This window comes from Tribolium castaneum, chromosome 5 (genome assembly GCF_031307605.1).
Source record: "Tribolium castaneum strain GA2 chromosome 5, icTriCast1.1, whole genome shotgun sequence".
NCBI classification, from domain to species: Eukaryota; Metazoa; Arthropoda; class Insecta; order Coleoptera; family Tenebrionidae; genus Tribolium; species Tribolium castaneum.
The window spans coordinates 14,088,907-14,104,497 of NC_087398.1; the positions used below are offsets into that span (position 1 = coordinate 14,088,907).

The window sequence follows — 15,591 nt, forward strand, 5'->3', positions numbered from 1 at the left end:
AACTAAAATTGACTTATTTCAGTAATTTCTCCAATCTTGAACGAAATCGGCGTTTTTAGAGAGTGCAAATGTTAGTTGGCACACCTTGTATTAGAAAATTAAAGGTCGGAAGGTTCTGCCCCTTGAATACACATCAGAAAAGTGATTTGAATGCAGCATACAAGGTGTTCAAGGGCGAGTGACTGAGTTGGCATCAGGGAATTTGAATTAGGAATTTTTTATTTAACCATTTGTAACGCTCAGGCAGCAGTCCAGTTCCACCATTTCAAAACTATTGAATTACAGTTTTTTAAACTCAAGTTTTTATCTGAGACAGAATGCTTTAAAAAATTAAGTTAAACATTATAAAAATTAAAGGGCGGGAATAGGTAAGGCAGCAAACAAAAAAATTGACACGTTCTACAGTCCGGCGTAATGTTGGTTGCCTAACCGATTTTACTTTTTGTTTCATTTGATAGTTTTGGCAATTTCGACACTGTTTTAGTAATTGATAAATCGAAATTAGTCTCTTAACGCTAAATGTCCGGTAAAATACTCACTCTTATAATTGAAATTACCAAACCCAACATTGGTCACAATAAATCATGATTTATTTCTTCCACATTTTTTAAAAACTAAATCTTATAGTAAATATAATTAAGAGATTTTCATTGCCAATTTTTGGAATTAATTTGAACACATTTGAATTTTAAATAAACGAAGTGATCGCCAACATAACGCGCCCAAAACCCCAGATTTGACATTGTCAAATAAACGTCAAAAAAGTAAATAATTGACAATGGCGCGTCAAAACAATGAGAACGTTTTTTAATGTTTACAATGAATTCCATCACCGAAACGCAATAACTTTAGGCCGCCACCGTCGAGTTCCAATCATGTTCAAGATCAGATGATACAAACTTACGAAAAAAATGATGGAATGTTTAAACGAATTGTTGATGCATGCCATCATTCAGAACGACTTAAAATGCCTCAAGTGCTACTTAAAGAGAGGTACGAGCAAAATCACCCGATTATTTTATATTAGTCATAATTTTGCCTAGGTGTAAACATCAACAAAATCTGTTCAACTGGAATGACCCTCCTGGGAGTTGCAGCTGAGACAGGCAATCTCTCAATAGTCAAAACACTAATTGACTATTCCAATTGCTCCAGTATTGATTTCAGTATAAAAACTGAGCTAAACACAAAACCAAACCTATTACTAGATTTAAATAACCCGGAACCAAAGTACAAAAACATCGGATATTTTGTGGTGCGCAAGGACGTGGAGGAGCCCGATTTTGGCGAGGGCCCCACCCCCGAGGGCATGGAAGCCCTGGAATGGGACATGGAAGTGAACACAGAAACCACAGAGGTTGAGAAAGAGCCCCCAGAAATGAACATCTACCAGTGGTACGCCAACATTTTGAATCAGAGCTCTTTGGTCTTGAAATCGCCGGATAACGATATTGCGCGCCTTGACAGCCACGGCAAAAACGTCTTGCATTACGCCGTGAGGTCAGGTAACGTGGTTTACCAAATATTCTAAACTTACTCAATAATATCATAATTTTATTACTTAAGTAATCAAGCTAGTTTTGGGCCATTATCAGTTCTAGAAAAAATACCCAAGTACAGGAAAGAAATGGCTATAAAAGCAAGACTTACCGCAGTTTTAACACATGCATGAATGTAGGGGATATCATTTTTATTTAGAGTTGTAAAAAAAATTGGTTAAAGACCGGAGTGAAATTGAAGGGTACAGGTAAAAAACGTTCTCAGTCCATCTCAACTAATATCACGAACAATCAAATTCAAAGTTTTCTAACGTAAACCCGTCACATTTTTCTACAGAACAGTGTATTTTGTAATACATTTTGCTCTGTCCTAAAGTCGTATGTGCTACTATTTCCTGCTTTATTTAATTTATAATACTTTCAAAAACTACAATATTACAACTACATCTTATCTTCTTAAACAAGTGATCTGAGGTCGTTTTTCCCTTGTACATACCCTTTAATTGTAAAATATTATCAACTGGACAAAGTGTATGGGCTAAATTAAAAGCGAATTTATGTTTGACTAAAAATTTTAAGTTAGAGTTTTTTTAACGTGGTTAGGGAAATCATTATAATAATCTATTTGTTTGATAGTGTTTAACTTTTTTCTGAAGAAGTCAGGGCGAAGGGGTGAAGAAAAAAGCCGTTGGAAAAAGTATTTGAGTGAAGCTAATTATTAATTCATTGGGTGGAAGGAATTAAGGGGAATTACCCCCTAGACATTACTAGACATTAAGAAATATTACATTACTGAATTACATCTGTAGTAGGTTTCCTATGAACGTCAAAAATAATCCAACCCAAGTGTAAAATTTTAATGTCTTAATATGGGTGTTAGAGCACAGCACGTTTGGAATAATGTCCCGAAATTATTTTTAATTTTATAAGTGAATATAATATTGGGCTTTATAGAATAAATAAATGAAAGGAAACTATCTAAATCAGAGGCAAATGACGTAATTAATAAAAAGCGTCTAGAAATAAATGATATCATCGTAGCGTGTCTTAGCTAGGCCAGCGTACTAAAAATGCGCATTAATAGAAAAATTAAAATTTGAAAGATTTGGTTTTTAATAAGGTTCATAAAGATTTCAACTAAAAGAGGAGAAAAATCCATCGGTAGCCCTTTAATTTGGGTGTAAAATTTATTCTTGAATTGAAAAAAATATGTTTTAAGACAGTCTCAACTAAAATGGTGGAAATGTTTAAGAATGTAAAACTGGTATACATAGCAGGTATTAACATTAAACGATAGATTTTAACCAACAGCCAACCGTAAAACGTGTTCAACTGGGGGAGTAAGAATAAAATTTTGGAGATCAAATGAAATCAGGAAGACATTTTGGGGGATAACAGTGTATTAGTATCTTTAGTAGTTGGAAGTTTTAGAGTTAATGAACATTCCAGAGGATAAATTATACGAAGAATCCGGATTCTAATTCACAGTTTGCTGTCCATGGACTAATTAATCAAAGTCGCACTTTTTATAATTTACAATATAATAGTATAAAGGTCCATTATTGAATTTATCAGAAACTTTGGAAATTTATAAATACTATCTCTATAATCTTAATTACAATTGTATCAATGATATCGTTTTCTTTTAACGCTTCGGTCCTTACCAAAAATTTTTTTTCAACAATTATAAATTAAAATGATAGTTCCCGCAATTTATTTCTTTTGATGATGTAAAATATAGTTTTATAGTTTCCCTCTTTTACCATTTAAAATTTTTCGCAAAAGGGCGTGATTTTCAATCATCGACTTTAACATTTGAACTTTAAATAACCTTTTTGTTTTAATTAACTGAGATAATTCTCTTTTAAATTTGTTGTTAATATCTCTAACGCCTAATAATGCCATATTCTATTAGGTGTAAGTTGTATCGTTGTGTTAAAATTGAATAGAATAGAACATATTTTTTGTTAATAATTATAATAGTATTTTGTACACATCACAAAACTAACTTAGATTAAAATAAGTATTACATAAATAAAATATCACTAAATTATTCTGAAGATATTCCTCAATCGAATAAAAAGTTTTGGAAATGAAATAGTCTTTAAGTTTTTTAATAAAGACATGTGAAGGAAAGGTAGCTGGAAAGAAGAAAGAAATTTTAATTGCATAATAGTGGATTCCATCTCAGTCTTTTTAGATTTTTAGCCTTAGATTATTTAGAGAAATATAATTTCTTATTATACCACAATTATGATCAGAATCCAGAAAAGAATATTCATCGCTGAGCTTGGAAAACTATTTGAGACTTTGAAGGATACATAATTTAGGAAGTGTAAAATTGTTTAAAGCCTTAAGTAATTTGTACAGTTGACTCTAATACCTCGTCGTTGCAAATGGATAATTCTTACTGAAGACTTTTTCTGACCTCAAACGATTACTAGAGAATGAGAGTGAGAGTTTTTAGAACATTTTATGGTACACATTTTTTAAGATTGAGTAGAAAATAGATATTTTTGCATACGTCTAGCAAGTCAGCTAATGTGTCCATTATGTGTTTGTGTGATGAATACATAATTGTGGTGTACATTCAAAGAAATTTTGTGTGTTCCGTGGTAAAAAGCGATACATTTCACGGTTTAATTTTTATTGAAGTGTAGTTTGTTCGTAAGCAGACAATTTTCCACTTTTCTGGTACAATTCCATTAATGCATACTTTTTGATACCTATTATGAAGAAATAATTACATCAAACTTTGTGAACTGAAATTGTAATACTGTTTCAATTTCTTAATTATTATTATTTGTTGTTAGACCGTCAAAAGCTTTACTCAGATTTAAAAAAAAATGTTATGTGAAACTAAAGAAAGCTTCAAGACATCAGGAAAAATATTGTCCAGAATACAATCGTTTGTGTCGGATTTTTAAACTGTTGTTTTTGTTAGTCATTCCCATGCCAAGGAAAACAAACAAGAATAATACAAAAGTAAATAAACTACTTATTAGTTTGTAGTAGTTTTTTAACAGTTTTTATGACTTCGACGTCTAGTGCAAAAATGTCACGGGATGTACTATTTTTGAGGGAATTAAAACAGTTCGTTACATTGTTATATAAGACTTTATGAAAAGAAAGTTTGACCGACATATGTTTTTTCTAAAAGAATGTCTGTGGGATTAAGTGGAAGAGAATTTTTTTTTATTTTAACTAAATGTATAAAAAAATATTTTTTTGTTGGTAACGTTTTAAACCTTTTTTTTAATATCTGAATCTTGGATTATAAACACTATTTTAAAACACGTATCTCACATCAACGTGTTTTTACTATTATAAAAACACGCTTCCCATTGCAATGTGTTTTAATTTAATTTAAAACACGTTTAAATTTAAAATAAAAAAAAATATTTATTTTAAAACATGTTTTGTTCCACCAAAAAAAAATTGAGTAACACTTATGCGAAAACGTTTAAAGTTCTCGGGTGTCTATATATGCAACTCGTATACGCTCATTGCTTAACGACAGAACTTTAAGCTTGTCTTTTTGCACTTGTATTAATAATAACTATAATTTGTCAGGTGACGATTAGGGATTATATTTTTTTTGGCTGACATCTATGATAATCATTAACTAATTTCCTCATTACTTCGAAGAATTATTATGTTTTCTTAGATATGTTGCGTTGGCTTTAATCCTCTATTCATGATTAGCCTTCCTGTACTTACATTTAACATCATTTTATTATTTCCACTTTAGCTAAAGCTTGATATAACTCGATATAAGTTATAAGCTATAAGTTTTTGTTTGAAAGTTTTACACATTTTTCTAAGTTCATCGTTAAACCAAGCATTATTATTGGCCTTGTAACAAGCTTTAAAGTTGTTTTTAAGATTAACCTTTCTTTCTGGGAAGGTGCGATGGTAAAGTTATGTATAACGTTGTTCATGAACATTTCGTTAATTTATCTTATGTCACAATCAATAAATTCCCAGTGAACTCGTTCTACTAATTCAAAAAGAAAATATATTTCCTAGCTTGTGAAATGGATCTCATCACTTCGCGTTCTCATTTACGATTTCAGGTACACCATCTATTTTTAATCATTTCACAAGGAGTCCGGGGTGATCAGACAAAGATTTACCTAGAGGTAAAAACGTCATGTTATAGTTTATATTAGTAAATAATTACTAATATAAATGTACATTATTATGTCTTTCTTCTGGTTGTGAATTCAACATCTGGGAGCAATCCGTAACTTTCACAAAGATCTTTCAGACTACCAGTGACATGATTTTGGGAATTAAAGTGAACATTACCTAAGTCTTGCTTTTACAGTCAGTTTTTTTTTCTATACTTGTATAATAATAGTCTTTGGGACTTAACGATTTTAAATTAAATTATTGTAGTATTATTGAGTTGGTTTTGACATAATTTTTTTCATATTTAAATAAATGTTTTCATCCACATTATTCTAACAAAATTCAGGTAATATGGAACTAGTCAAATATTTAGTCGAGACCTTCAACGAAATCAGCGTGAATCAAAGCGACGCCGCCTCCGTGAGCCCCCTTCACATCGCCGTGTTCAAGTGCCACCTGCCGCTGGTGCGCTACCTGGTGGACAAGGGGGCTTCCGTGAACTGCGCGTGTCGCGAGCGTCAGACGCCCCTGCACGTGGCCGCCCAGCATGGCTACGTCGAAATCATGCAAGTTTTAATCGAAAATGAAGCCGATATCAACGTTTTTGATATGAAAGAGCGGTCACCGCTCTCGCTGGCTGTGCTGGGCTCTAGGGAAGCTGCAGTGGAATTGTTGATAAAAAACGGGGCCAGACTTAATCAGGAGGATGCGGCTGGATTTACGCCCTTGCGAAGAGCGGTCTGGAATGATTCCACACCGATCGCGATGATGTTACTTAACGCTGGAGCGAGAGTTGTGCAGTCACATTATTTATTACATGCCGCTGCGAGGAGTAATAATCCGGAGATGGTCAAGGCGTTGCATGAAGCTGGGGCGCTTTTGAATATCAGGGATGATCAAGGGAATACGCCCTTGATGGTGGCGTGCTCGAGGAAGAATTTGACGGTGGCGAGATATCTACTCAAAAATGGTAAGGTTTTGCGTTATGTAATTGTTTGTGACGAGGTGTTTGCTCTTGTGCAATTTTTTTCGGAGTTTTGCAACTTTGTCCAATCAACGGTGAAAAAAAGGGGAATAGCCTTTGTACTTTTCCTGTATAAATATTAAAACTAGTGTGTTAACCGGTGGTCTAACTAAATAAAAACTTACCCCTTTTTTATTGTCTTCGGCAGTTTGGCGTACAAACTTTAACGTAGTTGTTACGACAAAAAAATTCATTTAAAATTAAAAAATTCAACGACTCAAAAGTGTCGTGACTTTTAGGTGGTGATAAAAGACGTTCACTTTTAAGCACAAAAATTAAGTCATATTCTTTCAAACAACTTAATTTTTAATATCAAAAATACGTGTGTTCATTTTTAAAAGTAACAGATCTCAACAAATTAATTTTTATTCTATTTGTAATCTTTCTATAAAAGTTTACGTTACTTAAAATTTGGAAACATTTTCGTTGTGATAGAAATGGAATAAAAAGCAATCAATCTTTGATGCCTGATAAACATTGCATGGCTCGTTTGCACCAAAGTAGGAAAACAGTAAAAATAATTTGGCTAAGCAGATTACTTAAAACCGAACATGACAATGTGCGTTGAAAAATAATATATTATAGACTGATCCAGAAATACTGTCTATTGGCAATACTGAATTTAAATTTTAAAGGATACGAATGGATTACGCTTCCCGTTACCAATAATTCTACAATCTTGTGGTGTTGCACATCAAACAAATGTCAAAGAAAACCGAGTCCGGTTGCAGTGTTGCAAATTCTAAAAAAAAAAAAAATATTTTCAAATCTGTTGCGAACAGACTCATTATTTCTGGATCAGTCTGTATTATTTAGTAGTTACAAGAAAGTTAGAAGAAAAATCAAATCCAGTTGCAGAGTTGCAAATTACAAACAAAAATACTTTTAAATCTGTTGCCCACAGACTCAGTTTTTCTGGATTAGTCTGTAAAATTTTGCAAAATGTTGTACTTTGATGTCGAATTTTATTTATTGTCGAATTTGCAAGTTTTTAATAGTTATTTATTATAGTACAAGATGATAAAATTTTATTTTATGTTTGAAACCGATTACAACCTCGAGGCGTAGGCCGAGAGCCTGGAACGCTTGAGAAGATAATGGTGAATTTTATAGTCGTGTATTAGCTGTTTCAAAACTATAAAAACGCCATTGTCGCATTTTACCGACTTTTTTTAATAAGATTAATAATAATATATAATATTTATTAATGATTAAATCTCTCATTGAAGTTATAAATTACAATAGCTATTATTTTTTTTGAAGTGCATAAATAATTTACAACAGCTAATTTTGAGAGAAAATGTGACGTTGGCGTTTTTATAGTTTTGAAACAGCTAATACAATACAAAGTTTTAATCCATCTTTTATTATTTCTATTGATATACTGAGTTATTTTGATTGACAGTTATAAACGTCAAAAAATTCAACAATAAAAAACGTCACTAACAGAAAAACAACAATGGTTGTAAGCCACATTTCACTAGACGATAGAATTTCGTTTTACCTTGAAATAAACAGTGGATAAAATAGCATTTTAGCGTTTTGGATTTTCATTAATTTTTTTCAATAGGTGTAATGTTGTAAGAGCTGTCCTTTTCGCTAAATAAGGTAAAAACCCATGATCTAAAGCACCAAAAACTTAAGTTAAAAAATTAACTTTGAAAAACTACTCTCGTGAAAAAAGTTCTAACAATTTTTTTATTTTTTAATATATTTTGTTATTTTTTTAATTCAGTTTGATGTCCCGAGAAATTGTCGGACACTTTTGAATCACCGGTATCAAAACTGGAAATAATGAATCCTAAGATACTGATTTACAACTATATTTTTGAAAAACTTCATTATACCTATTGAAAGAAAGTTAAGAATACCAAAAATTTAAATAAATTACGTAGTTGAGATATAATTTTGATCTGTATTTATACTCTATCTAATTTAAATCCAATCCAGTGTTCGAGTACCCGTATGTCCTATTTATTTGGTGTTTTTAAAGATAGAGGTTTCATTGTTTGTTGTTTTTTTTGTGGAGGCAGATTTAGAAATTTTTTAGTTGTTGGTTTTATAGAAACTGGTTAATTTGGTTACAGATTTCCCTTCACAATTATTTTAGTTGTTTGAGATTGTTTTTTGTTTCTTTTTGTGTCAAAAAAATTAAACAAGTCTTCAAAAACAAAAAGAAAAATAGAAAAAAATTGGAAAACAGAAAAATAGCAATTACGCTTTTGTTTGAAGCGCTTACTCAAAGGTTTAGAGGGTTAAATGAAAGAGACTTACACTTCACATTACATTTATTTACAGATCTTACATCAAGTTACAGTATTTTCTGTTCTTCAGAATCATTACAAAATCCAACAGTTATCACTATCACGTATACTTCTAGTCCATCCACTACCAATACTTCCGTAAATCCAACTAACTTGTTGACCCCTCGATTCCGGTCAGGAAGTTGCAATTCCACAAATTGTTGAATTTGCATCGCCTGATCGGCTCGAAATGAATCGACCACACATACCCTCATTTCCTCTATCGCACAGTATAAAAGGTGAAACTGTGTTTCACACAGACTTTTGTCACGAAATATTGAAGTCTTTGGTGCGCGACAATATTGTGTTTAATTTGATAACTTTAATTAACGATCATTTGATTGAATGTCTATTAAATTCATAAGCTCTTTTGGCGTTTACAGTAGCATCATTTAAACCTTTCCACTCATACGAGTATCTAGTTTAACTCTGGAGTTTCTTCAAAGTTGGTTTTTTTTGAGATTTTTAAGGAGTGGAATATCATAATCGCCACACTCATACTGATTTATTTTTGTATTAATTCTCTGAAAATTAAACATTACGATTTCCAATTTCCACCGTTCGGGTAAAACAACGACCAACTGCAAAATGAAAAAATTGAGACAAGAAACCATTGATATTCATAAAATATACAGGGTGAGTCTGAATTCCTTCATTCCTTCACTCTGTAAACTGGGGAGACTTAGACTATTTCGCCACATCACGTAAATTCCGTTTTGGGCGATACGTCCACATGACAGCAAAAATGCTATGTAAAGTTTAAGCATAAAAGATGAGTACGCCACTGGTAACTACATTTAAAAGAATCGAGAAATGAAAAACTTATCGCGTACAACGCAAAAAAGGTGCAAAAACTTGTATTACGGTGCAGAGCTCAGATTAGTTTGTTGTTAGTTCGACTTCGATTTGTGAGTCAGCGTATCATAATCATGAAAAATCACACAGGTCCTGAAATGACCGATATAGTCCAGTGTTACGGAAGTGCAGATGGCCTTGTTTTAAGGGTTTACACATTGTACCGCGAAAAATTTTCGTCGTGATCTGTTTTGTTTTGGTTTGTTTTGTACGGAATAAGCGTAAAATGTGAATAAGGGCCTCGAACGTCGTCTTCTTGAGGCTGGGGAAAAATTTCCGTCAACAAGTACCCGGCAGTTAACTCATCAGCTTCTGATCTTTCAGAGCAAGGGTTGCAACCTTGTAATTGTAAGTGGAAAGAATATTGTTTATTTGGAGTTTTTGCTTAATTTGGCCTTTCACTCGTTTTCATTCAATTAAAGCATTTTGCGTTATTCCATTCTCGAAAGACAATAGTGTCTCTTTTTTTAAATCGTTTTTGCGGTCATTCATGTTTTTATTTAACAATTATCAGAACCTTCACAAGCGTCGCGTTAGGGATGGAATTAAGGAAAATTGGACTTAACGCGTTTGCAGTTTTGAACTACAGTTTCGGTTTCTACACATATTGAAGACACTCCAGTTTAGATTTAAGAGATTTAGTTTTAAGAGATTTAGATTTAGTTTTAGATTATGAAGGAATTTAGACTCACTCTGTATAACTTAATTTTTGTCACTAGTCATTTTCATGTGAAATTTATTTGTAGAATTTTCAGAATAGAGCAGCTCTAACAATCACAATACATGTGAGTGAAATTACTCTGACGACATTGAATAAAGTAATAAAATATGTAGATTTTCATTTCACCTGACTGTTGAGAATTATTGTTAGCTAAAAATGTACTACTGGTAACACTGAATTATTGATGATAGTATTACATTAGAATGACTTAGGTGTATTGCTTGAATAGTTTTCTGCAACGAGGGTTTTATACTTTTTTGTTATTTTACGGGTTATTTCGGCAAACTAAATTAATTAAATTAAACCAAAGGTTTGTAACTGGCCAAAGCACCTAAAATAATAAATAAATATCTTGAAGAAATGTAAGACAAGAAAAAATGGTTGAAATTTTTAATCGTTAAAAATGGTGGATGCGCCATTTTAAAATTAGATCCACACTTGAATTAATTATTGAAGTATTTTGGACTTGGTAAAATTTTCTCGAATCAATGTAATTAATTGAATAAATCGCCAAATAATGTGCTATTTGCACTTTTAAGTTTTAAGGTTCATTGTCAGTGGATATGTTATAAACGTTTTGTAGGAAACTTCATCAGTTCTAAGAACATAAAACATTTTCGGTTTTTTTTTGTCTAGGTGCTAACGTAAACGCCGTAAACAACATCAACGGTATGACGGCCCTCCACATCTGCGTGCAAGATATCCGCGAAAAGCGAAGTCTGGAGAACTTAATCGACCTTTTGGTCTCCTACGACGCCGACATGAACGCAACAAGTTATCAGGGAAGTGTTCTCTTCTATTCAATTATTTTAGAAAACCTCCATGGAGCCGATGCCTTAGTGCGGCACGGAGTCGACGTCAATTTACGCGACGAACGCGCTTATTTCGATAATTTAAGTCTTGCGAAAAGACACGGAAACCTCGAATTGGTCAAATTGATAGTTTACGCTGGTTTTCGCCTATCTAACATGGCCTTTGATTTGAATTCGTTGCGGAATCAACCCGACGATCCCGTACACGATTTTTTGGTTTACGTCAAAAGCACACCTTTACAATTGAAGGAAATATGCAGGATAAAAATCAGAGGCTGTCTCGGGCGACATCTTCTGAGCAAAATCACCAAGCTGCCGTTGCCCGTGTGGCTACAGCGGTACTTGGCTTTAGAAATATTGTGAATGATCTCTGTGTTTATGTAACCAGTATTCAACAAGTGTGTAGGTTTCAGTATTCAAATCGTAGATTTTCAAGAGAGGACCATCGGTGTGTTGCCGTTGATAGAAACAAGTAGTGCCCTTAAATGTTTGATGAGTAAGAGAGGTTTAAAAATCTGATGAATATAAATTTTAAGTATTGTGCACCTATTTCTAAACCACCTGTGTACTTAGATGACTTTAGCATTCCCTCCTCTGTTATAGTCTAGTCAATTTATTTAACACCATGCTTTGAAATTAAGTTGGCAACATTAACTGCTAAATACAAACGTCACAATTTTATGGTCAATTGTCACTTGCTTCCGAAAGACGGTCGAGAGATAGCCGTCACTCGACACAATTTAATATCACCAAAAATTCGATGTTGCCAACTTAATTTCAATCAAAGCGTGGTATACATATTTTTTCGGACACACAATGGAAAGGAAAATTATAAGTCGTTCTTATTCGGAAGTAAAGTTACCGTTGGGGGCGCCACTGAGCTAGGTCGAAAACAGTAACCATAAATGGGGGGAAAATGTTTATTCGGATATTTTGAGCGTTGTACGAATTTTGAGGCTTCACAATTATTACATTGCCAATGCGGAATGTATCTTTGGTGGAAGAAACGAATGTTGACAAATTAGAGATGACGAGGAAAACACGAATAACGAATGATTGTTTGGTTCACTTTCTTTATTGGAAAATTATTACAAAGACATTGAAAAACCTACCTTTTGGCATAATTTACGTTTAAGCGTATTAGCAGTTGTTAATCTTATTTGTAGTTTTGTTGATTTATCAAAGTATTTCATGATTTTATCAGTGGAAAAATTCTAACCTAAAATTCACAAACTTCACTAATTTATTGGGTTCTTGAGCCCAACTTTGTGTTCGCTGTGATCCATTACTATAGTCTTTAATTAGACAACTGTTTGATAACACTTTGTAATGAAAATTTAAATCTATTTCACTTTTTATCCACTTTCAAATCCCAACAACAAACACTTTATACCACGAAAAACCGCAGAATCGAAGTCAAAGCTAGTATTTACCACCACGTACTTTTAAAATGATTCTCTCCAATGTAACCAATTAACACTATACACGCAGAATTGTAAAACAATTTATTAGATGTCAATTAAATGTGGAATTACGAAAATTTCGTTACTGTTTTCGACATAGTTCAAAAGTCATCACTAGAGGGCGTCTAGTTAATTTTATTTCCGAATATAGTGGCGGTCAGCTCGATTTGCGTGTGCGTCATCAATTTCATTTTTTCATTACCAACACAAAGCTGTAAAAAAATTATCAAAAACAATGCAAATTTAAACAACTAAGGGCTATCTAAGGGTGGTATCCTTGAACATTAATTTACATGTGCACTTCGACAACACCGTCAAGTGTCACGAATTTGTCAACGTGACATTGACAGTAAATTATAGACGTCGTCGCATGGTTGTCGAAAGTGTTATCGGTGTTAATCGCAAGTATTTTCCGTTCGTTTATTGTGTTTTGTGATTTGCGTTTCGTTAGGTTTTTGATTCTGCGTTTATTAGTTCTTGTTTTGTGAATCTGTATTTTTTGTAACAACTCATAATTTAAACACTTCGTAACCTCAAAAAATATTTGATAGTTTGTCACCGCTATGACCCTGCTATGTAAACGTAGTGACAGAAATGTCAGATGATGCACACGCAAATGGAGCTGAGCACTACCATACCAACTATTTCTTAATAGCAACAAAATTAGACAATTATGTTTTTTACTGGTATAAATATTAAATAGTCCAGTGAAATAAGTCTTTAAATCAATTATTCCGTGAATAATGAAGGTATATGGGTACCTATTTTTTTTGCAAAATATTTCTTAACTCTTAGTGTTCTGGAAAATTGTGTCGAGTTTAGTGTGTTGGAGTATAACATACTCCAATTTGTTTTTTCCTTTACTTAAAATTAGTTAAACATTTTATTATTTGTATAAGTGGATGAATTTACCTGTAATCTCAAAAAAAAATTAAAAGTTGCAAAAAGGGACAAACAAAGCCATCGAATAAAAAATTCCATTAAAATTTAATCAAAAACAAAAAAGTCTAACCACTTGTATCAAGAGAAATTTTCACATAGAACCACCGCATTTCTTAAAGATATTGGAATCCGTCTCAAATTGACAGGTTAAATACTTAACAATGTCTTTAGCGAAGGTACTGAACATCCGAGACCAACCAGTGGGGGCGGTAAAAAATAATAAGCAATCAAAATTTTTTGAGGTATCTCACCACACTAACGAAGAATAAGAATAAGATTTTACAATCGTCAGATAAACGCCTGATAAGTTATTTCAACTATAATTACTATGGTTACAATTGTTACAACAATTAAATTCTAAGGTATACACACAAGCTCTGAAAAGTCTTTAATTCAAGTATCATTTCGACATCTGTAGTTATTGTAATTTTGCGATCTCCATTTCAATTTTTTTTATAAAATGTAGGGGAAAGCGGGTACATTTGTAACAATACCTATAATTTATTGAGAATTTTTTTATTTAGAGTACCTATATGTAATACTGAAAATGAAAATAAAAAAAAATGTGACAAGACAGAATACAAAAAATGTACCCCAGTGGTTTGGCAACGTGTAAAAATGGTGGATGCGCCGGGCCATTGTTGAACAGGGTGACCCAACGTTAGAAATTATTCTACGAAAGTCGTAGATGCTAATCCCCTGATTCACCTAAAATTATTTTCAAGTATACAGGGCGTTTCCGACTTTGGCCACAACACAAACTTATCCAAGATTGACAAGATAACTGGTGGAAAACGATTTTTACGCAACGTTTCGTCTATTATAAATTATAATACAGTCATCATCAGGCACTACGCGTGGAAGGTCAGACAATAAGTCTTATTGTCAGACTTTCTACACATAGTGTTGATGCCTCGTACTTTTTCCAAATTTCGATCCACATAATGTTAATGTCAATTTTATTCACATTTAAACTTGATACAAATTTATTAGCTGTTTCAAAACTATGTTAACGCCAATGTCTCATTTTCTCTCAAAATTATTTATGCATTTAAAAAAATAATAGCTAATGTAATTTATTCTTTCAATGAGAGATCTAATCATTAATAACTACAATTCTATGATTGATAGAAGATTTATTTAAAAAAATTATTCGATGCAATGCGATGTTGGCGTTTTTATAGTTTTGAAACAGTTAATGTTGTTAGCAAATGCCTAGTGACGTCTGTGTTATAATAGACGAAACGTTGCGTAACAATCGTTTTATTACAAGTTTTACACCAGTTATATTCTCAACCTTGGATTTAATATACATGACTACGTTAAACATCTCACGGTTTACAAATTTGTTTCTGTTTTTTTTTAATAGAACACTTTATATTTTTTGCTTTTTTAAAACTTATTACATAAAAACTAAGAATCCTTGAAAAGTAGGACCTTCACTTTCTCGAAAAGATTATTGGTCATTTAGGGCAGAGAGCAATTAAAATTTATATTCTCCGCGACGTTTCGATTTTTATTAAATCTTCATGAGGCTGCAATTATTTTGTCTTACTTGAAGTTGACATGGCACAAACACTTAATTACTTCCTGTCCTAAATAACCAATAATCTTTTTAGGTTTTGAATAAAAAGAGAAAAAAAATGAAGAGGTTTGTTGTAAGTGGAATAACTTAAATTTTTAAACAGACCACCCCTATATTTTTATTTTTGCTTCTAAAAGGCCTTATTAAATTGTCTTTCTATAAACATTAATAGTTTACTGTCTCTTACTGATTATTTAATAGTTATTTAATAAACTAGTTTGTTAATGAAGGAGATTAATAAACAAAACTGTTT

The 15,591-nt window shown here is 32.4% G+C and overlaps 1 protein-coding gene across 1 annotated transcript; it reads left to right on the forward strand.

Annotated features, from left to right (window-relative positions):
• Positions 1-726: 726 nt before the first annotated feature.
• On the forward strand, positions 727-13,748 carry LOC655887 (uncharacterized protein). Its single transcript, XM_962447.4, has 4 exons — positions 727-993; positions 1,044-1,505; positions 5,980-6,603; positions 11,173-13,748. Exons 1-4 carry the CDS (start codon positions 912-914, stop codon positions 11,709-11,711), a joined length of 1,707 nt encoding a protein of 568 aa, XP_967540.1. The 5' UTR covers positions 727-911; the 3' UTR covers positions 11,712-13,748.
• Positions 13,749-15,591: the final 1,843 nt, after the last annotated feature.

Excerpts from the sequence above, each read along its gene's own strand:
- LOC655887 (XM_962447.4), top strand. The coding sequence starts at position 912 with ATGATGGAATGTTTAAACGAATTGTTGATGCATGCCATCATTCAGAAC. Across the intron at positions 1,506-5,979 it reads GCATTACGCCGTGAGGTCAG|GTAATATGGAACTAGTCAAA; the intron begins GTAACGTGGTTT and ends AACAAAATTCAG. Across the intron at positions 6,604-11,172 it reads GAGATATCTACTCAAAAATG|GTGCTAACGTAAACGCCGTA; the intron begins GTAAGGTTTTGC and ends TTTTTTGTCTAG.